We start from the raw sequence: 26474 nt of genomic DNA, 5'->3' as shown, positions 1-26474 counted from the left end.
CGCCCCATGGTAATGGCGGTGGTTTTAGCCACATCTCCTTCAGGATGCATACTGGTGTCATCTGAATAGTTTCCTTGAGAGGATTTATATAACCATGTGCTTCTTATGGAGCAGAGCTATTGGTATATGATGACCAATTGGATAGTTGATGTATTGTGAACACATTTGGGATGGCACTCAGATGTCAATTCACATTATGAATTGCCATGGACCATTTCTATAGAATCCATTATTAGGCCCTGTTTACACTGGTGTGCTTTTGCCATGCTTAAATACACCTTTCTAGAGCAAAACAAGTGCACAAAAATGCCCCCCTTTAAATCCTATGTAACTGTTCAAATCACTGCACTGTGGGTGCTCTGCGTTTTGAAAAGTCCTGTATGATGTAACTTTGGTTCCCTTTTTCAAAAGGGCACCAAAAATGCACCATTCATAAAAAACTGTGGAAATGCACAAAAAATGCACCCAAAAATTCGGTGCGTTTCTTGAGTCATGCGTAAATTTTCTCTCAGATGCTGGTTGTTAAAGAGCCGGCACTTACCAGCATCATAGCGACTAGTGACTCTCCACTGTCAGCCATTTAAAAAAAAAAATTTAATAGAACTTTTTTTTTTTTAATAGAACTTGTAGAACTAAGAACTTTTCAAAAACTGTGTTGTGTTTTTATTTACAACTGACTTTTTTGGTGAATGGGTAGAGTTTCTATGTACCACTTACTCATACACATGCAGGGGCGGGATCTGGGGGCCCTCTTGTTGTTACAGGGGCTTCCAGATTATAATAACCCCTGATTATAATAAGCCCCCCAATTTTATTATTACAACCTCCACAACCACTGGGCCAGGGTTGTGGGGAGGATGCCCTTGTCCTCATCACCATGGGGACAAGGTGCTTTGCCAGGGGGTGTCCCTTGTCCCCTCGTTTTAAGGGCATGTGGTCTAGTATGGTTCAGGGGGGGTGGTCCTTCCCTTTCTGGCCTGCCAGGTTGCAATGCTCTTATTATGGTATGGTATGGATATTGAGAGGGACCTTATGCCATCCAATTTTTTGATTCTTTGGCATGGGGTCCCCCTTAAAATGCATACCAGACTCGAAGGGCCTGGTATGGATTGTGGGGGAAGGCCCACACAATTTCCTTTTTTATTTTAAATGACGGCTCCTCTATTTACATTTTGCCATCAGCCAGGAATCTCCGGCAAGCGTTGGTTTCTAACAACCAATCACCAGGAATGAAAACGCTCACAAAATCGAAAACATATATGCGTTGTGTGTTAAACATTGAGTGACTATTCCAACTGGAAGAAATTGTCCTTTTTTATAATTAATATAAATATACATTTATCATTAATATAAAAAAGGACAGTATCTTCCAGTTGAATAGTCACTCAATGTTTAAGTTAATATTCATTACTCTGAACATTATACTGTGCCATTTGAAATTATTTGTATTTACTTTCATAATAGGCACAATAGCATATCATTTTTAGTAATTGTTTTTCTCCTTGTGGATTTGCACACTGTACATTATTTATTTGAAGTTATATATGCGTCATTCATTTCTGCTGGCTTTGCAGGATACATGCGTTTGCGGATTTGCACATTTTTGTATTTCATTATTTTAAATATGTTGTAAACCAATTGCTTGCTACTCAGCTATAAATGGATGCATGGCTGTTTGAAGTTTTAAGGGTTTACAGTATATTTGTTGGAGAGAGCTTTAGTATATACACAACAAGTATTGGCCTGTGTGACGTTGAACTGTGCTATTAAGCGAGAGGATATGCTATATTGCAATAACCTAGCAGCTTCTCTGGCATCAGTGTTTAACTGAACAGTCATGTGAGCAATCTAAACAGGAGGGTTGGCAGTTTACACAAAGAACTATTTGGCTTTATTCCCTGTGTTTGCTATATATAATTGCCATGCTTACCTGCTTGTTATTTTCAGTGGAATGTCATCCTCGCATGCTGTTTATATTCAAATTCACTAAAAACCAGAATAATCTTTTACTTTCAAAGATTTTATTGATTTTCAAGAACAACATCAATACAGAGTAAGAACAATATGAGATTACACAATGCAGAAGATTAAAGCAGATACAACAGATTTGTCTAGTTCAGATTAATAAGTACATATAATAAGTAGGGCTTACTAAGGCAGGAGGGTATGGCAAGTTATTAGAAAGTTAGGGGAACCTCCTTCTGCTCCCAACACCCCCAATTGGAATTCACTATGTTCTGGAGCAGCTGGAGAGGTTACCCCCCATCCCCAAACCCTAGAAGACATTGTGTATCCTTAAACTGGGGTATAATTCTTGCCTCCAAGCCATTAAGCGAGACTGAAGCACTTAGTCTAATGGTCAAGTAGCAAGAGGAATCCCTTCAAGAGCCAGGATGGTTAATAGCAACAGACTGGTGGGTTCCTGGTTCTTTCAGGAGCTGAAGGAACTCTAAATTTTGTCAATATTGTCATAAGTCTGAGTAATCTTATAATGTAGTAAGGATAGATGAAAAGGTTGGGAAGATAGAAAGAGAGTAGAGTAGAGAATAAAGGTACTTGCCGGCTTCCAAGACGTCACCTCGTCCGCGCATGTGTTACTGGATCCAAGTAGCAGGGAGATACCCACATGATGAGCCCATGCTTCCCATATCGCTTCAAATCTTTTACACACATCTAGGATAATGCTTACTATTTTTTCCTGGGCCATTATCCAAGATATTTCTCTTTTGGTTGACCGTATGGAGACCGTGGGTTGCTTCCAGGCCCTAGCTATGGATAATTTGGCTCCCAGTAGCATAAAGAGGATTCATTTCTGGGTATGTTTGGAAATATTAAGGGTGGGACGTTTAGGCAGAGCTATTGTTGGTTTCTTCGGGATCAAAGAGCAAGAGACTCTGCGGATGAGGTAAAAGATTGTGTTCCAATACCCCCTAATTTTCAGGCATTCCCACCAAACGTGGATCATAGTGCCAAGCACGTGGCATCCCCTGAAGCATAATGAGGAGAAGGAGGGATAGATGGCAGCCAGTCTTGTGGGAACTAGACACCATCTAGTGAAGACCTTAAGGTTGGCTTCTATTAGGGAGGAATTAAAATTTCCTTTACAGGATCTGGAGAAAGATGAGTGCCAGTTCTCCAGGTCCCATACGTTTTGAAGATCCTTCTCCCCTGCCTCCATGTTTGGAGGTTTTGAAGTTCGCCTTGCTAGTGATGAGTAGATTATGGAGATGCCTCCTCTTTGCCCCATGACCTGGCCACACCAACGCTCATATTCCGTGAATGTCGGGGATTAGGCTTGTTCTTCCATAGAGAGTTTAGAAAGTGTGCGATTTGGTGGACCCTACATTTTTCTGAGGTAGGGAGTTCTAGTTTATTTTCACAGTGTTGGAGTGTGAGTGGTCCCAAAAGAAGTGACCGATTCGGTACATTCCCTTGTCTAGCCACCATTTGAAAATTTTGATGTCCATGCCTGCAATAAATTGGGGATTAAGAAAAATGTGAGCTAGTGGTTGGATTTCAGAGACCAGAGAGGGAAGATTTTGCAGGGTATCCCATAGGGAAAGAGAGTGGGATAAAGTGGGGGAAATAATAGGGGGTCCATTTTTTGGGGGACACCAAAGAAGGAAGTCCAGTGTGAATGTTGGTACTGCATGTCTCTCTATTATCACCCTAATTAGAATAGTTTGGGAGACCCATCTCACCCTGGAAGGGAACGAAATAGGTACAATAATCTGGGGAGAAGGGTCATCTTGACACAGTTAACTCTACCTAACCACGATAATTTGAACATATACCAAGTCTTAAGGTCTAATTCTAGTTTGTGCAACATGGGGGGGGGGTTGTTAGCCTGATATAGCTGTTCTATCTTGGGAGTGAGATTAATCCCAAAATATCAGATGGTCGAGTCACTCCAAATAAATTTAGAAGCATGTTTCATTTGCTGCACCACTGTGTGCTGGAGAGAGACATTCAGTGCTTGTGCCTTAGTGAGGTTGACCTGTAGACCTGAAATGCTAGCAAAATCATCTAGCAGTTTACAGATGTTGGGGAGAGATATAACCGTGGAAGTGACAAAAAGGAGTAGATCGTCTGTGAACAGTGAGACGTCTGGCCGCACTGTACTCCCCTGATGTCTGGATGGGCTTGAATAGCTATTGCTAATGGTTCGATCGCCATGGCAAAGATCAGCGGTGATAGCAGGCAACCCTGATGAGTGCCCCTGGCGATCTTAATTGGTTCAGAGTAGTAGTCCTGCAACCTGATCCTGGCTTCCGGACCAGAATACAGGGCTGCCATAAGCCCAATAAAGTTCGGACCAAAGCCCCAACATTGCAGTACAGCAAAAAGGTGTGGCCAGGAAACTGAATCAAAGGCCTTCTGGAGATCTAGCGAGATGAGCATTCCCTCTTGGGGAGGGCCTCCATCCCAGCCTGATTATAAGATTGAGATTATATCTATAGCTCTTCTCACCTGATCTGGTACCTGTCGTCCAGATATAAAGCCTACCTGGTCCATTTGTATGTATTGACTGATAAAGGAAGCGACCCTGTTAGCTAGGATCTTGGTCAGGATCTTCATGTCATTGTTGATCAACGAAATGGGCCTGTAGTTCCCCACATATCCCGTGTCTTTGTCAGGTTTAGAAATAACTGAGATGAATGCCGAATTTAGTAGACTGTCTAAAGGGTCACCCTTCCGTTTAGAGTTATAGAACCTAGCTAAAAACGGGGCAAGTGTATCTGCAAATGTTTTATAGTATGGTACGGAGAAGCCGTCCGGGCCTGGGTCTGAGCCCGCTTTCAGATTTTTGATGACTTCTAATACTTCTTCTGCTGTGATGGGAGCTTCAAGTTTGTCTCTATGGCCCTCCCCTAGAGTTGGAAGTGGGATGTCATCAAGGAATGAATTTATCTTGAATATGTCATCTTTTGTGTCTGCCCTATAAAGTTTAGTATAAAAAGCTTGAAAGGATTGCATTATGCGTAAGAAGTTTAAGGTCGACAAACCGTCTAGCATCTGAATTTTTAGCAGTGTAAATGAGCGAGTTTTCGTGGATAGTTTAGAGGCCAGCATGGGACCGATTTTATCTAGTTGCTGGTAGAATTTAGCCCCGTTCCACCTAATTCTCCTTTTTGCTTTAACTGTGAGTGCTAGATTTAAGGCTAGATGGGACATATCTAATTGAGAGATAGAGACCTTTGATGGGTCTTTTTTATGTTGAGCATGGAGAGAGGAGAATTCCTTTTCGAGTTTTTGGATGTCAACTTGCCTTTTCCTTTTTAACTGGGTTCTATTTGAATGAGCCTACCATGGATCGTAGCTTCATGTAATAGGCTAACATGAACATTATGAAGCCAACAGTACAGTGGCAGTCTTATTGTTCTCGTCAGGGGAGATCAAAGAAAGTCCCGTGGAGAAACCAGAGGGACCTTAGTTAATGCGGGAAAAGAAAAAAAAACAACCGTCAGGTCAGAGGCCTGGAAAATCCAGGAGTGAGTTGGGAACAGCCAGTCCACAAAAATCAGGGGGGTTTGTTGTGCTTTGCGCGCTTGGTCTTGGTAGTGTTCCACATTGGGGAAACAGGGCTTGTAGGTGTGGGGCAAGTGGAGTATACTGACTGCAAGTTTAAAGTGTCCATTGCTGAAGCCTGTGAGATAAATTAGAGGTTTAGGAGGATTCCCTCTCCTTCTGGGAATCTTGAGAAGGAGTAAGGTTTACCCTTAAAAGAGAACTTTAGTGCAAGGGAAGGCCAATCTGTATTTGATGACCCTTTGGGTAAGGATCGCCAGAAGAGGCTTCAGGGATCTTCTCCTTTGAATTGTGGAGGGTGATATGCCGGCAAATATTTGAATTGCATGACCTTGGAACATTAATTGTGATTGTTGACGAGATATTTTCATAATTTTTTCCTTAATCGTGTAGAAGTGGGGTTTCACTACCACATCTCGTGGGGAGCCATCTTTCCTGGGTGGGCCCAGGGATCCATGGACCCTGTTCAACTCCAGTTTATGAAAGGGAATTATTTTTGATAAGGTCCTGCACCGCTGTAGGAATATCTGTAATGGACTCTGGGAGGCCTCTGATCCCCGTGGCCATCTTGGGAGCTGTCGCGCCTGCACCTCCAGAATAATTTTTTTAGGGACTCTGTGCTTTGCTTTTGTTTTACATGCTAGCCATATGCTATCCATTTGATTAGGAACATATCTATATCTACCAGCTGAAATACTAATCAGTCTCCAAACTTGTAGCCTTTCATGAGTGACTTGCAACTATATTAGTTGATATAGGGAATGATACTATTAAATATTATTCTTGCTAAGCTTTATATCTGAGGAGAGTTATTATCTCTTGGACTGGCAGCATTGAATAGATACCCATGATTTACTTCATAAAGTACTAGATATCATCAAACAAAAATGTGCAGCGCTATATAACCTAAAACACAATATAATCCAAATATAAAGCGCATAAGTGCTATGAAATTATTACAAACAATAATACAAAACAATAATAAATAATCAATAATAAAGTACTCTGAATTTGATCAATTTAATAAAGACATTGTGATATTTTTGGATTTTTGGCAAGTGTAGACAGCTGTAACCAAAACATAAATATTCATTTTCACAAAGTCTGCTGTTACAGTGGTATACTGAAGTATAATTACAAGCATTTCATAAGTGTCAAAGGCGTTTATTGACAATTACATTTAAGTTTATGCAGTGTCCATATTTGCAGTGTTGACCCTTCTTTTTCAATACCTCTGCAATTCGCCCTGGCATGCTGTCAATAAACTTCTGAGCCACATCCTGACTGATGGCAGCCCATTCTTGCATAATCAATGCTTGGAGTTTGTCAGAATTTAGTTTTTTTTTGTGTGTTCACTCATTTTAAGGATTGATTTAATATGAAGAAACATTTATTTAGGAACATACAAGATATAAAAAAACATTGTACATAGGACAATGAAGCCTCAGTTCCCTTCAAAGTAGGCAGTATAGTTCTCCCAGTCATAGCCGTAGTAACCCAATCATAGCAGTAAACCCATGATTCTTCTCTGGTTATGGCCTTCTTGAGGAAATCTGGTTCATTGGTAGTGGTTTGAAGTAAGTCATTAGCATCTGCAGCACAATGTTCCTTCTGCTCTGGTAACAGAAGCAATGGAACAAATTTTGCCACAACACATTTCAGCAGAAGTGGCGAAACGGATTTTGCCACAACACGTTTCATACTAAGATCCTGCATCAAAATCTCAAACACAGTCGTTTTTGGAATCCCCGGATCAGCTTCTAGTCTCTTGCACTGTCAGTCACTAATCTTTGTTAATTGCAGCCCATACACATTCAACATTCTGCTTGTTGTAGGCCTTCCAGAACAGATCACTTTAAACAGATTTTCGACCATTTTAAAGCATTTATGCCACACTTTTATTTGTGCTGCACTCATTGTATTGTCCCTAAAAGTCTTTTGAATCATCCAAATAGTTTCAATGGAGAAATGTTCAAGCTTAAAGCGGTCCTAAAGCCTAAAGGGTTTTTACTAAAATGCTTCCTATGCTTTAAGGTAAAAAAAAAAAAATCCTCTATGTCACAGGTCCCTCACCCCCCTTATACTTACCTGAGCCTGATCTCAATCCAGCGCTATGCATGGGAGCCACGGTTCTCTCTGTTCTCTCTCTCCTCACAGGGCAGATTGATAGCAGTGGGAGCCATTGGGGGATGCCAAAAGAGGAGGATCAGGGCTGCTCTGTGCAAAATCATTGTAAAGAGCAGGTAAGTATGACATGTTTATTTATTTATTTATTTATTTAAATCAAAGCTTTGCAATCACTTTGATGCAAAATTTGACGCAGATTTGTTGCTCTACTTGCTCGCATACAGTACACATGTTCATTCAATGGTGTCTAGTGCCCTCACTGACTAGTACAATGAAGTCTCCTTGTCTGCCAGGTTGCATCGATGTCACGCAAACCATTATTGTTATATGAAAAAAGGCTGAATTTTTTCTGGACAGACCTTGTATTTGTTTAGCTGTTTGGCTGAACTCCCACTTTGGTTCTGACTAAATGACACAAACATACAGTATACTTTTACAGTCTGTCAGATTTTATTATTAGCCAACTTATATTTAAGTTGACAATGTAGTTTGTAAAATAATCAATTGTCATGTTATTTTTTTCTAATACAGTTTTACTTTCAACACCTTTTTTTGGAATCTTAGTTTTGCTGATCTCCAGTTTCCTGTCGATGCCCATTTTCTCCCGCATCAACTGTACATTATTGTGCCAAACCAGCTCCTGATAGTGATAACAGCAGACCATGCCTGATCAATGTTTGCTGCAATGTCCGCTTGTAGTTTCCAGAAGTGCATGTGGCAGGGTGACAATACAGGAGAGACAGTTATCACATTATAACAAGTGCTTGATCAAATACATTCATAGCAGAATCACCTGGTATTCTTTTAAAGCCCAACTTTAAACTTTAAAATTCTCCCCTGCAGTGGGGCTGCCCCCACACTACAAGGGTTAACTGCTTGTTCAAATCTAGGGGGCATTGAAAAGATGAATTACTTAACTGATCCTCCACTTCTCCACACTGCTAGACCAGTTCCCACAGTGTCTTCCTTCCCATGCTCGAGTGGTCCAAGGTCCTGAAGTCATCAAGATGCACAGTCCTACACTTCCTGTACTGGACATGACACAGAGGGACAGTCCACCACCGGAGCATGGGGAACAGAGAATCTGGTAAGTAAAGGTACCTTTATTCTCCCCTAGAATTAATATACAGTATCTCACAAAAGTGAGTACACCCCTCAAATTTTTGTAAATATTTTATTATATCTTTTCATGTGACAACACTGAAGAAATTACACTTTGCTGCAATGTAAAGTAGTGAGTGTACAGCTTGTATAACAGTGTAAATTTGCTGTCCCCTGAAAATAACTCAACACACAGAAATTAATGTCTAAATCACTGGCAACAAAAGTGAGTACACCCCTAAGTGAAAATGTCCAGATTGGGCCCAATTAGCCATTTTCCCTCCCCAGGGTCATGTTAGTCATTAGTGTTATAAGGTCTCAGGTGTGAATGGGGAGCAGATGTGTTAAATTCAGTGTTATCGCTCTCACTCTCTCATACTGGTCACTGAAAGTTCAACATTGCACCTCATGGCAAAGAACTCTCTGAGGATCTGAAAAAAAGAATTGTTGCTCTACATAAAGATGGCCTAGGCTATAAGAAGATTCCCAGGACCCCGAAACTGAGCTGCAGCACGGTGGCCAAGACCATACAGCGGTTTAACAGGACAGGTTGCACTCAGAACAGGCCTCGCCATGGTTAACCAAAGAAGTTGAGCGCACATGCTCAGGGACCTACTCAGAAGTTGGCTTTGGGAAATAGACATATGAGTGCTGCCAGCATTGCTGCAGAGGTTGAAGGGGTGGGGGGTCAGCCTGTCAGTGCTCAGTCCATATGCCGCACACTGCATCAAATTGGTCTGCATGGATGTCGCCCCAGAAGGAGTCCTCTTCTAAAGATGATGCACAAGAAAGCCCACAAACAGTTTGCTGAGGACAAGCAGACTAAACACATGGATTACTGGAACCATGTCCTGTGGTCTAATGAGACCAAGATAAACGTATTTGGTTCAGATGGTGTCAAGAGTGTGTGGCGGCAACCAGGTGAGCAGTGCAAAGAAAAGTGTGTCTTGCCTACAGTCAAGCATGGTGGTGGGAGTGTCATGGTCTGTGGCTGCATGAGTGCTGCCAGCACTGGGGAGCTACAGTTCATTGAGGGAACCATGAATGCCAACATGTACTGTGACATACTGAAGCAGAGCATGAGCCCCTCCCTTCGGAGTCTGGGCCACATTGCAGTATTGCAACATGATAACGACCCCAAACACACCTCCAAGACGACCACTGCCTTGCTAAAGAAGCTGAGGGTAAAGGTGATGGACTGGCCAAGCATGTCTCAAGACCTAAACCCTATTGAGCATCTGCGGGGCATCCTCAAACGGAAGGTGGAGGAGCGCTAGGTCTCATCCATCCACCAGCTCCGTGATGTCACCATGGAGGAGTGGAAGAGGACTCCAGTGGCAACCTGTGAAGCTCTGGTGAACTCCATGCCCAAGAGGGTTAAGGCAGTGCTGGAAAATAATGGTGGCCACACAAAATATTGACACTTTGGGCCCCAATTTGGACATTTTTTTCTTAGGGGAGTACTCACTTTTGTTGCCAGTGGTTTAGACATTAATGGCTGTGTGTTAAGCTATTTTGAGGGGACAACAAATTTACACTGTTATACAAGCTGTACACTCACTACTACATTGTAGCAAAGTGTCATTTCTTCAGTGTTTTCAGATGAAAAGATAATAATAAATATTTACAAAAATGTGAGGGGTGTACTCACTTTTGTAGTAGGGAACCCTTGCAATGCGAGTGCAGTCCTGCTGCAGGGCAGGATTTTCTAATTTCCCAGAGTTGGGCTTTAGTGAAAGTTGCAAATTTAAAAATCTTAAAATCTAATTTTGAAATTACATGATTGTTAAAGCTTCTAAGAGAGTTTAGGGATTGATAGGTAAGAAATCATTATATATTTTCACATTCTTCTGTAAAGGTTACATAATGTCTCATGTCTATGGATCTAAGTCTGGCCATAGAATCCTGCTAAGTAATCACATTTTATTTAACTTATGATTTTTACCTAATTTTTCTAAGGTCTTGTAATCACATTTTGCTGTTCTGGCATTGAGCAGGTAAAAGCTTTAAGCGTAGTTTTAGTAAACCTCTTCCAGTCTCTAACCAGCACTCCCACACTGCATATATTACAAAAAAACACTGAGGTTGCTGGCTGTATCATCCTCATGACACGTGGAGCTTGCAGAGAAGAATACAGTTATTTCTTCCTAGATAACTATGACTCTTGGCCAAGAACTCTTGACAGATATGGAAAATCTCACATCTGTTCCAAAAAATTTTCTTCGGAAAATCATCTGTACTATTCTTCATAAATATTCATTCATGTCTGTGTTCCATTAGTTAGAGCTCATTAGCTGCTTAGAAGTTTTTCAGATAAATAGAGGAGAAAACAAAATAGCATGAACTTGGGCTCAAGCGAAATCACAAATGTTTACTGATAGTCACACACTTTTGGTGGTTTTCACCAAAAAGTTTACACCATTTTTAAATTATAAGGATGTTTGGCTGGCTTTCCTGTTCTCTGTCTTGTATGTCTTGCCAGAACCTGTCTGGAAGCATCTGTAGGGAACAGTGATCCCCATTTTCTGAGTGCATTCAGAACTGGACACTTTTTCTCAGTGTTCTTCAGTGTCCTCATCATTCACAGGCACTGACAATCACAATGTGAACTGGAGGTTCATCACCATGCTTACATCACATATATATTACATTTGTTAGCTGTCATCATTCACCACAGCTGTCATTATTCCTTTTTCACTTACTCAATTCTAAAAATGGTCAATTTTGCAGTTGGCAGCGTTCAATACATGCTGTTGCTAATTCTTTTCTTTTTTTGTTGCATCACAGATAAAGTCATTTTTACTTCCTGTTAGCGGCCAAAGGTCACAGCTAGGGAACAAACAGAGTTATAGGGACAGATATGTTAATGTTATTAATGTTTTTGTGTGTGGTATAGTGATTCTAAGCAAGAAGAGTCCATCACCAAATGATCCACCTGTTTAATTTTTTATTATTTTTGGAAAATAAACATTGTATGTGCATTTTTATCCAAACAATCTAATAAAAATGTTACATTTGTTCAAATCCATATGTATATGTTTAACCCTTAACTGCTTGTGCAAAAAAATCATAATTGCAGTGCTGATCATTAATACTAAACAGTTCGTTTACATAATCCATTATATTTATATATATAGATGATGCCACTGTATTTCTTTTAACTTCTTCTATTCCTTTGTGTGTGCGATCACGAAAAAAAAAATAAAGACTTTCAGAATAAATAGTACAAATACATAATTAATGTTAATAAACACCTTTAAATTTTCATACAATTATATATTAGAAATTAAATCTTTATTATTTTGGGGTAATAATATAGTGTGGGGGCGGCGTTAAATATGATTGACAATATATCCGGCTCCCATTGTGTTTAGCAGATTAGAAGGCATTAAGGGAGGGAGTGAGCTGTCATTTATCCGGTGTGTATATGCCCACATGTATGACTCTGTAGTCACATGGGCTGCTCAGATGAGAACAGAAAGGAAATGCCCAGCATAGAGGCCCACTGAAAATAGAGCATGCGCACTAGCTGTGGCAACCACCCCTCAAACGCATTGCAAGCTGCAGCGGGGACACAGACAGAAGGGAGGGACATCATTTGGCAGGTTTTTTGCAGAATACAGAAGACATCCTATAGTGGATGAGTGACAATGAACAGTATGTAATACAGCATGTTTTGACATTTTTTAATAATGTGGGTTTATTGACACTCTAAGCACATCTATGGATGCCTATGGTCTATTTATAAAGCAGTGAAAAAGGCTTTCACCAAACATATACTGGTAGGAAATAAATCAGTGTCATTAAAAACACATGGACATGGGGATTTACCTGCAGTGAATGTTTCATGATTGTCAAATTCACTGCTTTAAAAAGTCCCCTAGGGCCCGCCATAGAAGGTTTGAATCTCCTGCTGAACCAGCCAAGATTCAAACCATGTATGAGCAGGCTGAGTGTACCAAGCTGATCAATCGATCACATACAACCACCCTACCGGATTTTACTTGCTATTATCGCTAGCAACTGTTATAGCCGTTAGCAATGATCACTGTCTTCTCCCGTCTTCTCCTGGTGGGGATGGCTTCCCCCGTCCCCCCCTCAGGGGAGTACAAAGTTTCAGCAGGAGGGATTCTCCTGTCAGCACTGTCTGTGTTGATGGGGTAATTGAGGTTGCAGGAAAGAAATTTGCACTGTCTATGGCCTGTCTAAGTCTGGTCAGATCTGTGTGGTAATTTAGAGCAAACAGAGTAAAGTATTCAGTTACATTTTGCAAGGTCATATAACTGGACTCTTCCCAAATGTTTTTTTTTTTTTTTTAGAAGAGTCATTCATTTTTCATCCATTCTGCCAGCATATGACATGACTGTGCTTGATAAATGTGCAATGTATGTTTTTTTTCTTTCTAGAGCAGTGATATGACCATAATATGACTGCTTTTTAAATGTGCTCTTGTATAAATCTTTGGTTGAATTACAGTAATTCCCCTGCAGGATGCATGAATGCATTGAGTAAATAAATACCAAAAATTGTCCATAGTTAACATTGTAGAGGCCTTTACAGGTCATCAGTTTAGAATTACAGTAACTATGAATGATGACCCTAGAATAAGTGCTCTCACTCTGGCATGTGCAGCGATACTAATGTCATCATTTTCATATATAGATACATTTGTACAGTGCCTTGCAAAAGTATTCACCCACTTGGCATTTTTTGTGTTTTGTTGCTCACAACCTGCAATTAACATGGATTGTTTGAGGATTTGCATCATTTAATTTACAGAACATGCCCACAACTTTGAAGATGTTTTTTTTTTGTGAAGCAAGCAACAAATAGGACAAAATAACAGAAAAAGTCAATGTGCATAACTATTCACCCCCCTAAAGTCAATACTCTGTAGAGCCACCTATTGTGGCTATCACAGCTCCAAGTCGCTTTGGATAAGTCTCTATGAGCTTGCCACATCTTACCACTGGGCTTTTTGCCCATTCCTCCTTGCAAAACTGCTTCAGCTTCTTCAAGTTGGATGGTTTGCGTTTGTGAACAGCAAACTTTAAGTCTGACCACAGATTTTCTATTGGATTGAGGTCTTGGCTTTGACTAGGCCATTTCAACACATTTACATGTTTCCCCTTCAACGATTCAAGTGTTGCTTTAGCAGTGTGTTTGGGGTCATTGTTCTGCTGGAAGGTGAACCTCCGTCCTAGCTTCAAATCACACACAGAGTGGTACAGGTTTTGCTCAAGACTATCCATGTATTTAGTACCATCCATCTTTCCTTCAACTCTGACCAGTTTCCCAGTCCAGACTGCTGAAAAACATCCCCACAGCATGATGCTGCCACCACCATGTTTCACTGTGGGGTTTCTTTGGGTGATGTGTTGGGTTTGCACCAGACATGGAGTTTACTTTGATGGCCAAAAAGTTCAATTTTAGTCTCATCAGACCAGAGCACTTTCTTCCATACATTTTGTGAGTCTCCCACATGCCTTTTCGCAAACTCAAAACATGCCATTTTGTTTTTTGCTGAAAGTAATGGCTTTCTTCTGATCACTCTACCATAAAGCCCAACTCTATGGAGCGTACGGCTTATTGTCGTCCTATGTACAGATACTCCAGTCTCTGCTGTGGAACTCTGCAGCTCCTCCAGGGTTACCTTAGGTCTCTGTGCTGCCTTTCTGATTAATGCCCTCCTTGCCCGGTCCATTAGTTTTGGTGTGCGGCCGTCTCTTGGCAGGTTTGCTGTTCTGCCATGTTCTTTCCATTTGGTTATGATAGATTTTATGGTGCTCCTAGGGATCATCAAAGATTTGGATATTTTTTATAACCTAACCCTGACTTATACTTCTCAACAACATTGTCCCTTACTTGTTTGGAGAGTTCCTTGGTCTTCATGGCAGTGTTTGGTTAGTGGTGCCTCTTGCTTATGTGTTGCAGCCTCTGGGGCCTTTTCAAAAAGGTGTGTATATGTAATGACAGATCATGTGACACTTAGATTGCACATAGGTGGACATCATTTCACTAATTATGTGACTTCTGAAAGTAATTGGTTGCACCAGAGCTTTTTATGGGCTTCATAACAAAGGAGGTGAATACATACGCACATGCCAATTATCAGTTTTTTATTTCTGAAAAATAGTTTTATGTATATATTTTTCTAATTTTACTTCACCAGCTTAGACTATTGTGTTCTGATCCATTACATATAATTCAGACTTTAAAAAAAATTGAACTAAAGGCTGTAATGTAAAAAAAATAGGTAAAAAGCCAAGGGGGGTGAATACTTTTGCAAAACCCTGTATGTGCTTGTACTGGGGGGCGAGGACTTTAAATCTTTTTGGTGCTTTTCCTATTAATTTAGTGTACTTTTAATTTTTTAGACCCCTAATATCACCTCTGCATACCATTGAAGTTAATCAATCAGTTTGTGCTTGATCAGCTTTTTCTTAGACCACAGCAGCCAGGGAGTGACAGCTCTGAAACCGGAAGTGACAAGAAGCTTATTGCTTTCAGTTTCATTCAGTGCAGGGATGATCCAGTAGCAGCTGACAGAACACAACAGTCCAGCTGAGGGATTTGTCCATTCTTGCTGTATAGCATGGATAGAGGAACCTATATTTCTTTTGCTCAGCCCATAGGCTCCATATTGACAGCTTTTGTACAGTGATTCTACAGCAGAAAACAACACAAAAATCTGCTTTTAGAGCCACTAACTAAACTTATGTCACTTACTAATTAACAGGGTACCACCTATTGGGTTCCCCAAACAAACAGCATATGTACCTTTTTTAGCATTCTGTCAAATTAAAAGGTCTGTGGATGCCTGGGACTATTTAGTGAGCTCTGGTAACAGATAAAACAGGACTGAAGGCCTACTCAAAACTCTAGAACTCCAGAACCCACCATAACTTAGAAGATATGAGAAACCAAAAAGCTCATGTGGAAAGGAGCACATTTTGCCAACTTACTCTGGATGTGTAACAGTCCAACAGCAACCCCTTTCTAATGAGTAAACTGAGCAAACTTCAGTTCGCTGGACATTTTTCTGAATGCTTAAAAGAAATTAGAAACTCCCCAACATAGCGCCCAAACCTTTTGAAGTGAAGGAAAGACAAAATTTCTACATAGTCACATAGTTAGGTTGAAAAAAGATACAAGTCCATCTAGTTCAACCAAGAAAAAAAAAATCATATCATTCCCATATAAACAATCCTTCACCCACAGTTGATCCAGAGAAAGGTGAAAAACCCCGGGAAAGCATGCTTCAGCAGGGATAAAAATTCCTTCTTGATCCCCCAAGAGGCAATCAGAATTTCTCTGGATCAACTTTATTTATAAATGTCAGTACCCAGTTATATTATGTACATTTAGGAAAGGATCCAGGCCTTTTTTAAAGCAATCTACTGAGCTTGACAGAACCATCTCTGAAGGAAGTCTATTCCACATTTTCACAGCCTACTGAGAAGAAACCTTTCCGCATTTGGAGATTAAATCTTTTTTCCTCTAGACATAAAGCGTGCCTCCTTGTCCTCTGTGATGACCTTAAAGTGAATATCTCAACACCAAGTTCACTATATGGACCATTTATGTATTTGTACGTGTTGATCATATACCCCCTTAATCTCCTCTTCTCAAAAGAGATTACATTCAGTTCCTCTAATCTTTCCTCATAGCTGAGCTTCTCCATGCCTCTTATCAGTTTGGTTGCCCATCTCTGCATTTTCTCTAGTTCCCCCGATATCCTTTTTGAGAACTGGTGCCCAAAACTGAACTGCATATTCCAGATGAGGTCTTACTAATGATTTGTACAGGCGCAAAATGATATCTCCCTCTCTGGAGTCCATACGTCTCTTAATACAAGAAAGGACTTTGCTCGCTTTGGAAACCGCAGCTTGACATTGCATGCTATTATTGAGCTTATGATCTACCAAAACCCCCAGATCCTTCTCCACTATGGATTCCCCCAGTTGTACTCGCCCTAGTATGTATGATGCATGCATATTTTTATCCCCCAAGTGCATAACTTTACATTTATCAACATTAAACTGTTGGGGGCATCCTGTAAGGACATTAATCCACTGCATAGCTTGGGGTCATCTGCAAATACAGAAATGGTACTTTCAATCTCAGACCCTGTATCATTTATAAAGATATTAAAAAGTAAGCATCCTAACACTGACCCTTGGGGTACACCACTGATTAACCTTATACCATTCAGAGTAAGAATCATTTAATCCAAGTATACCACGTCCACAGCCACCCCTCTGTCCAAGGTTTTACTTACCTCTTCATAAAAAAGAAATCAGGCTTGTTTGACAACTTCTTTCTTTCATAAAATATTTTTTTCCAGCAAGAACTCATCTATCTATATATTTATTAAACTCTCCAGTATCTTTCCAACTATAGAAGGTAAATTAACAGTTCTTGGTACAGACTTTTGTCCCTTTTTTAATATGTGTAGCACGTTGGCCCTATGCCAATCCAGTGGTACAATTACAGTCATTAACAAGTCCCTAAAAATTGGAAACAATGGCTTTGAAATGACAGAGCTCAATTCTTTTAGGATCCGTGGGTGCATGCCATCTGGTCCAGGTGCTTTATCCACCTTTATTCTGTCTAATTATTTCTGAACCATATCACTTTTGAGCCATTGTGGATTATTTGGGGCTGTGTCAATACCATCCCAATTGTGCACATGAGCTCCCCCATGCTCCTTTGTATACACAGAGCTGAATAAAAATAAATAATAAAATTAATACATTTGCCTTCTCTTTGTCCCCAGTCACCCACTGTAGATTATTTTGTAAAGGGCCTACATGCTCAAACCTGACCTTTTTACTACTAATATATTTGAAGATTTTTCGGGGGTTTGTCCTATTATCTTTTGAAATCTGTTGCTCGTTTTGAATTTTTGCATCCTTGATTTCCTTTTTACATTCTGTTATATTCTTTGTAGCATTTAAACGATGATCGTGTTCCTTCATTTTAATATTTTTTAAAAGTTATTTTCTTATTATTTATAGCCATTTTAACTTTGGCCATGAGGAATATACTTTTCAGTGAGTTCGCATACAGTCTTTTTGAAGAATTCCCATTTCTGTTCTGTGTCCACTGATGCCAATATTCCCTCCCAGTCTAATTTTTTTTCTGTCCTCTTTTAAAGCCAATTTGCAAGCATTTGCTAAAGGTAAATGGATTGATAGGCACCTCCATTGGTTCATCAGGAAGTGATGCCAATCCTGATGACGCGCACATGCGTGAAATACATTCAAGCACAAGCCTGATACACTATTGCTGGAGCCATACCTTTACTACTTCTTGGTAAAGCAAACAATGGTGTGGAGTACACCAGCTAGGAAGCTGCACATGTTGAATGCCTATTTTCCTTCGCTAGCATATGAGTGCATTTTTAACATTTTTGTTTTTGACGGTACAAATAGCCTTTTTTATGTTAAAACAGGCATGTTTAAAACCATAAAACAATACACAACTCAGGAACTTACAAAGTTCAGCTTTGACAAAGTGAAGGCAATATTAGACAGTATGTTCATACTATGTTTATCTTGCCTTTCTCAGATGGTGTGATGTCACCCTTTGAAAGCCAAATTTTGAAGATGCACACAAATTGAGAGTCAAAATGGGGATTTCCCTCCTGATCCCATGTCTAATGTCAACATGTGCTAGCTCCCATCATGGGTGATCAATGGACGTGTTTTGGGGGTGCAACCTCTTCCTCTCATCTACTTTAGTTGCGAGGAAGGGGTTGCACCCCCAAAACTTGTACCTTGATATCCCATGATGGCAGATAGCACATGTTGACACGCTGTGTGCATCTTCCAAATTTGGCTTTCTAAAAAATATTTAAAATGTGTGAAAATAATAAAAATACAAACAAACTTGGGGGTGTTTTATATTCTGCCTAAAACATCAATGATCTTTTTGAGTCTTTTTTCCACATCATTGATGTCTTCCTTGATCTTCTGTAAATCACGATTGCACACCATGATCTTCCCGATGAGGACGTGTGCACTTGTGAAATTAGATTCTTTTTCCACAACATCCGCATCACCTAAAATAAAAAAAAACATATATTATAAATGTGCAGGCATCCATCTATTACCTGAAGCTGTGGTCTCAGACACTCAACTGTTGTGGTCACTATTTCGCCCACTTCATAAACCTCTCCTTCCTCCACAGCTTCTGGTTGTAGTGTGGGGATTTCCTTTTCTTTAGGAGGTAGGGGGTCCCTGGTGTCCTCAGATGTCCTGAGTCTTTTCTCCCCTATGTGAATAAAAAAAAGGTATACTTAGCACACAGATATTTGACGCGAGAAATAGTAATATGAAACATTACTTGGAAATGTTGTACAATTGTCTTTTTTGGCAGAGTTCCAAGCTGAAGACATTAATTGTTTCCCTTTATAAAGCTGGAATACTTACCTTTTTGGGTAAAGTTTCACACATGGAGACACCCCTAGTATCCACTGGAGCACCTGTGTGGGACACCCTAAAAAGGGTGTTCTGGTGTCCCACCCTAGTGCTCCTGTGTCCAGATGTGTAAACAGCTGCTGAGTGTCCTCTCCTTACACTGAATCAAGTTTGCATTTTATTCTAGTTACAAACATCTAGACCACAATGTACTAAACTTCTTTTAATACAAATAGGCATGAACAAATGTAGTTAACCTGCATCTGCCAAAAACATCGTATTAGTGAGCGAACAATGTTTACTACGAACGATTACTGTGCTCACAAACCTGAAACTTGCCATTTTAAACTGTACAACAGTAAAGAAAAGCACATGGAGCTGCACAAACGTAATAATAATAATAGGAACACACGACAACTACTTACTTTTTTGAAGAACTCTCTTGATCTTTCTGTACTGATCATGCTCCCTCAATTTCAGATCTGACCAGCGTTTCCTCAATTGATCCTTGGGTCGTCGTACCCCAAAATTCCTGTGCAGACTTTTCATAACTTTAGTCATGATCTTGGCCTTTCTCACATTTGAGTTTGGGTAAGGTCCATGCTTCCCGTCATAGTCGGCCCTCTTCAAGATCTCCACCATCTCTATAAAGGACATATTTGAGGCCTTAAATCTCCTCCAGGATCGGGACGTTCCTGGCTCCGGCCTTTCGTCGGTGCTGCTGCTGCTGCTGTCTGCATGCACTTGCTCTTTCTCCGCCATGTGCTCCCCCACTGCGCCGAAAGACAAGGGGCGGGGAATAGACTAGAAAAAACGCCAGGGGCAGGCGGAGTTTCACACATGCGCAGTGTATATAAAGCGTAACACACGTGCGTCGTAAGTAGGATCTGTGAGCGGAGGAAGGAGTAGCGGAAGCGCCAATCGTTCTAACGAAGGTACAAGTTTAACTTGGTGCATCAGTGCCCTATACTGCTTCTAGATTGAGGCCTATATTGGGACAAGATTAGGAGAGTCTAGCCTGACATTAGGGTTTGTCTTGTGTTGTGACTTGCAGAGAAAATGGATGGCTTCAATGATCACAACTTGCTCCCCCTATTCATAGACAAGAACAGGGAGCTGCCCTGTCTGTGGCAGGTGAAACATCCAAATTATAATCATAAACAAAAGAGGCAAGCAGCGCTGGAGAAACTGCTGGAGTTGGTGAAGCCGCAGATCCCCACGGCAACCATCCCCTATTTGAAGGCAAACATTGGTGGGCTAAGGAGCACTTATAATAGGGAGCGCAATAAGGTCCAGGATTCCATGAGATCAGGAGCTGCAGCAGATGCCATTTATGTCCCCTGGCTGTGGTACTAAGACCCTTTCTTCCACTCTTCCTTCCACGCTTCGTTCCACCCCAGCTGAGGCTTCCAACGTCCAACCTGGGCCTTCCAGCCAGGAAGAAGTGGAGGCACCCAGCTTGAGCCAGGTATAGCATTGTTCTACATATTTCTTGTCGTAAAATTAATGATGATAACTAGATGTTATTATTGATCACTAATTGCTGATTTAATAAGGTGTTTTACATATCAATAGACAGTAGTGGAAAAAATGTTTGGGACAAGAATGAAAAATGCTGGGGTCAGAATGATAGTCTTTTCTATTTGTTAACATTCAATTTGCAACAGTCATGAGCTGAAAATTGTGTGTGATGAATAAAAAAATAAAACTTTATCCCTTTTGCATAAACAGGAAAGCCTCAGCCAGAAGGAGGGCGTGGATTGTGGCAGCCAGGAGGAGGCTGTGGAATGTGGCAGCCAGGAAGTAGCAGGGGAAAGTGGCAGCCAGGAGGTGGCGGCAGTAAGTGGCAGCCAGGAGGTGGCGGGGGTAAGTGGCAGCCAGGAGGAGGCATGGGTAAGTGGCAGCCAGGAGAAGGCCTGGCCCAGTAGTCTGACCGAATCCCAAGTTTCTCCCCTCCACCTTCCAACGAAAAGGCCCAGGAAGGGGAGTATCGTGGAGGAGGCAGCGCTTGGGCTGATTCGGGAGGCTAATGCTACCCTCAGAACTACCCCCACTCTTCAAGAGACCTTTGCCACCATGGCTGCATGCAAAATGCAGGAAATGGAGGAGGGCCAACGCCTCATCTGTGAGGAAATGATGTATATGTCCCTAAATAAAGGGTTGAGGGGCCAACTCACAACCAAAACCCACCTGTGTGTGTTTGACCATCCTCCTTCTCCTCCACCTCCTCCCACAACTCCAAAAACACAGCCTGGAAGGAATAGTGGAAGGAAGACAAGAGTCTGATGGCCTGGGTTCAGTCTGGTCTGACAAAAGACGCAGGCTGTTGTATGACCACAGCCTGGGGACATATATCTCATCTGCTGCTGTTCCTGATCTCTTGTAGTCCGGGACCAGATTGTGCTCACTATTATATGGACTCCTCATGCTACCAATTTTGGCTGTAAAATAGTTTATGTGTGCCCTGGGGTACAAAGGCTTCACCAATCTGACCAGTTTCTCCAGCGTTGCCTTCCTCTTTATTTCATTATGACCCATAATAAATGGCTATTTTGTATTCACAAATACTTGCCTATGTGTTTTACTTAAAAAAGGACAGTTTGTGAGCAGGCAAGTACATTTCCTAAATACAATATCAAATTAACAAGGGACACCAACACAAACCAACCTCCTTGAGGTTCAAAAAATACAAGATAATAATGGTGTTGTGGTAACTTAAAACACAAAACGAAAGACAATATTATGGAGAGCACTAAGAAAAAAAAAAAAAAAAAGCAGGAGATCTTGATAAAAAAAACAAAAAAAAAACCCATAAACAAAAATTAAAAACATTATTATGGAGATCTGACGAAAAAAAAAAAAATATTCAGAAGATCACAAGAAATAATAAAGAAATCATTTTTTTCAGAACTCTGTGTGAATATGAGCAGCAAAACAACTTCATTATACGAGCATTATAAAGAAGAAGAGAATGTGCTGCGTTAACTTGGAATGCTAGCACCGCCTTAAAGGGCTAGGTGATGTGTTTCTCGGCATTTAAGCAATGCGTCACTATGCTTAAGTTTCATCATGCCTCCAATGTTCCAGGAACAAATCCAAAAAAATTTAACTATTTAAAAATACTGTTCAGCAGGGGGAGGGTCTTAAAATACAAACATCCTTTTAATAACATCACCCAGTATCCCTAGCTGCTCTGTTTACATTACTGCAGCAGCTGGGGAACTGTCATTGAGCGGCAGGGCAACATTGTTGTTGCTGTAAGTTGTCATGCCAGTGGATGTTGCTCAATGTGATTGACTCTGGGTCTATATTGATGGATGATGTGATGGATTTACATCAGGGGACAATATTAAAGTAAGAAACAAATAAACAAATGACTTTTTCAATGGTGTCTGTGATTTTATATACTATTTACAATTTTTTGTGAATGAATATTAGAGATACTACAGTGGAGAAAATAATTATTTGATCCCCTGCGGATTTTTGCCACTTTTCAAAAACAGCGCATCTGAGTGGGGCTCCGCCACGTCATTTGCTCAGAGCAATCTGTGAATGAATGAACTACAAGTCTTATTTTCCACAGCAGCAGACAGCTTGTAGTTCTAAATGAACTGCACGGGTGAGTGCCTTTGTAGTTCATTGACACTTCCTCCAGCTTTGTAACTGTCTACCCATATGGATGTATGGGCAGGCAGGCTGGAGGCATTGTCTACAGGAGCCTGACATTGCACTTGGGATTTACTGATCTATGGATGGAATGCTTTGCAGGCTCATCATTCAAAAATAATAAGTAAAAACTTTTTTTGAGTAAAAAATATGTGCATTTATTTATTTTTTTCTTAAAGGTGAATTTGCACATTTAACAACCCGTAAATGCAATAACTTAAGTCACACTGATTTTTCTTTGTTGCTATTGCCATCACAAATGATAGTTCCCAGCTGTCTGCTGGATAAATCAACCCCAATAGGTTCCAGCGATTGGCTTTATGCATTTTGAAATTCACAGAAGATCTGTAATATTCTTATTCAAGAAAATCAGGTTATCATGATTTGCTTGAAAGTATATGATTCATCTGATCCAACATATTGCAGCAATTTACAAATCAGCACATAAAGCATTCTTCCATAAATAGAACCACTTTGAGGTCACAGTAAAAAATGTTCTAGTAGACCTACAGCATGCTTCTAATTTGTTAAATACAAATTTTAGAAAGACCCATACTTTATAGTTTAAAAAATCAGACAACCCTTGCCCACAGGTAAAAAAAGGGAAAATATGTAAGTCGTAATGTTTTTTTGTAATTCATCATGTTGTTGAATAAAAAATACTACCATGTTGTATGTTTTTCCAAAGTTTTGTACAGAAGTAAGCTTTCTACTTTATCACTTTTTATCTCCACAGTTTTTAAGTGGGGACACAGAAGTAACCCTACCAGTGCTGCAAAATAATTTTCACTGCAACCTTAGTAGATACAGTATAGGTCTGACTAGCTTTAGTCTTTTCTAAAACATTGAGTGGTTGTTAAAAAATGTTTTTTTATCAATTCATAACCCACATGTCAATAATATAGTTTGTTAACATAAAATATTAGATGTGGCGTTTTTTCGCAATTGCCTGACTGTTATCTACTCTAATAATCTATAGTTATTAAGCTAAAATCACAAGTATATCCAGAAGGCACCTTTCTGTGTTTCGAAAGGTCAGTACGTGCTTTAATTTTTAGGAACAGTTTATTATAGCTGATGTTCCACAGAGTGCATTTACTTCTTTTTAGAGTCTCTGCATTAACAATCTCTAGATCACACATTGGTGGTGTTCTAAAAAAATTCTACAGTCCACTTCAGGCCAAATCACAAATTCAGAAAATTACCTATACCTACTTCCACTTTTTAGCCTGTAAAAACTATCAAATAAAAGTGGATGTGATTCTCTATTGACATTAATATTAGCACATCCTAAAATTTACAGTAGATTAGGAAAATAGGTTTGGATCACTTAGTAAAAACAGTCTGCTAACTACATTTTGAAAAACATTGTTCTAAATACAACATAAACATTAATGGCCTCTGGGCTCCATAAAATTTCAATTTTTGTGATAGTCCTCAGGCCACAGTAATCATTGAAATTATTGTAATGGTTTTTCATTGCCTTTGTTTAAAAAAGTCTTTATAGTCTACACTGTCTACATCTATGCTTTCTCCCTATTCATGAATACATCACACCTTTTTTTTATCTTTTTATAGAAAGATGTTCAGATAAAAATATTATAGGTAAAAGTATGTTTTTGGTTTTGTACTGTTAACAATGGGTATGGATGGTAGTCAGCAGCTGCATCAGGGTGGCACAACAGGGATGCCAGCAATTGAAAAAAGAAAAAAAATACAGTATAGGGGTAGTTCCAGCAGAAATTATTGTCAATGGATGAGAATTGGGGAAAAAAAGTTTTAGCTCCTTAAAGGGATTGTAAAGTCAGAAGGGTCTTTTTATCTAAATGCATTATATGCATTCAGTTAAAAAGCCTTCTGTGTGTAGCAGCCCCCCTCAGCCCCCCCTTAAACTTATCTGAGGTCCCTCTCTGTCCAGTGATGTCCACGAATGTCTCAGCCATCCGAGATTCTCCCTCCTGATTGGCTGAGACACAGCAGCAGTGGCATTGGCTGTCGCTGCTGTCAATCAAAGTCAGTCAGTCAATCAGGAGAGAGAGGGGGTGGGGCCGGGTCAGAGCTCTGTGTCTGAATGGACACAGGGAGCTGTGACTCAGTTTGGGTACCCCCATAGCAAGCTGCTTGCTGTGGGGGCCCTGGACAGGAGGTAGGGGCCAGAAGAGGGACCCAAGAAAAGGAGGATTTGGGCTGCTCTGTGCAAATCCACTGCAACAGAGCAGGTAAGTATAACATGTTGTTATTTTTTTAGGGAAAAAAATGAGACTTTATAATCACTTTAAGCATTTACTGAAACTGTGATAATGATGACATAGTAGCCCCTGGTGCAGGATGTGACTGTGAAGGACTGAGTGCTGTACGTGACTGTAAAGAGAAGATATATTTCCATTTTGCTACTGCACAAAAGAAACAATAAAAAAAATATATTAATCATTAATTTTCTTTTAGAAAAATTACATAACATTTCACAATAATAAGACCCAGCAAATTTATAATATAATGCTTTACCTGACATTTTTTTTATAATTTCATTTTGTCCTTGCTGTATTATTATTATTATTATTACTATTTTGATTGACTTTTCTTTTATTATTTTGTGTACAAATACAGCTGGGTCAAACAGACACAATGTAATGTTTTTTTAGAAAGCATAGGCAGTAAACATGGAAATCAAAGCACATACAGTATAGTAAAATCCAAATAAAATTCAAACCCCCCACGTTTTGTGAATGAACAATACAATGATTAATATCAACACACAATCTTACAAGCAGGAACATATGGAACAATAATTAAAAAGCTCTCATGCAAGATGACAATATGCTTTGCTATAACTTAGATTTATTTATGCTATATAATGTGTATTATATTTTAATGTGTATTATATTATAATTAATAGGTAACCATATGTGTTTGCTCCTCTTCTATAGGTACATTGGGGCACTTGGAGCACGTGTAATATGTAATAACATTCCAGGACTTGTGACTAAGCAGAAGCAACTCTGTCAAAAGCACCCTGACATTATGCAAGCCATTGGTGAGGGAGCCAAGGAGTGGATTAGAGAGTGCCAGCATCAGTTCAGACATCATCGCTGGAATTGCAGCACCCTGGACAGAGACCACACAGTCTTTGGGAGAGTCATGCTAAGAAGTATGTTGTTGTTCTGAAAAATAAACCCACACAAATGACAGTTGAAAAACAGTGCTGATAGCTTCAATGTCCTATGGTATTGACCATCAGAAAGATCTAAATATTTGTGTTGCTTTAATCAAGTTTGTATTAATTCAATGCAAAGAAATGCAGTTTATAATATCAAATCTACATATACAGTACACAGTATACACTACTGTGCAAAAGTTTTAGGCAGGTGTGAAAAAATGCTGTATATTAAGAATGCTTTCAGAAAAAGAAGTGTTAATAGTTTTTTTTTTTTATTAATTAAGAAAATTGAAAGTAAATGAACAGAAGATTAATCAAAATAAAATCAATATTTGGTATGACCACCCTTTGCCTTCAAAACAGCATCAATTCTTGTAGGTACACTTGCACACCGTTTTTAAAGAAACTTAGCAGGTAGGTTGTTCCAAACATCTTGGAGAGCTAACCACAGATCCTCTGTGGTCATTGGC

General features: G+C 39.9%; 1 protein-coding gene across 1 annotated transcript in view; it reads left to right on the top strand.

Moving 5' to 3' along the window:
• WNT2B (Wnt family member 2B) overlaps nt 1-26474 on the top strand; it is a 161864-nt gene that overhangs the window by 76431 nt on the left and 58959 nt on the right. Inside the window, exon 2 of the mRNA XM_073615730.1 lies at nt 25775-25995. Coding sequence (XP_073471831.1) covers nt 25775-25995 — 221 coding nt within the window. The remainder of the gene's footprint in view (nt 1-25774; nt 25996-26474) is intronic.

This window comes from Aquarana catesbeiana, linkage group LG02 (assembly GCF_042186555.1).
Source record: "Aquarana catesbeiana isolate 2022-GZ linkage group LG02, ASM4218655v1, whole genome shotgun sequence".
NCBI lineage: Eukaryota > Metazoa > Chordata > Amphibia > Anura > Ranidae > Aquarana > Aquarana catesbeiana.
This window is presented reverse-complemented; position numbering and strand designations above follow the sequence as displayed.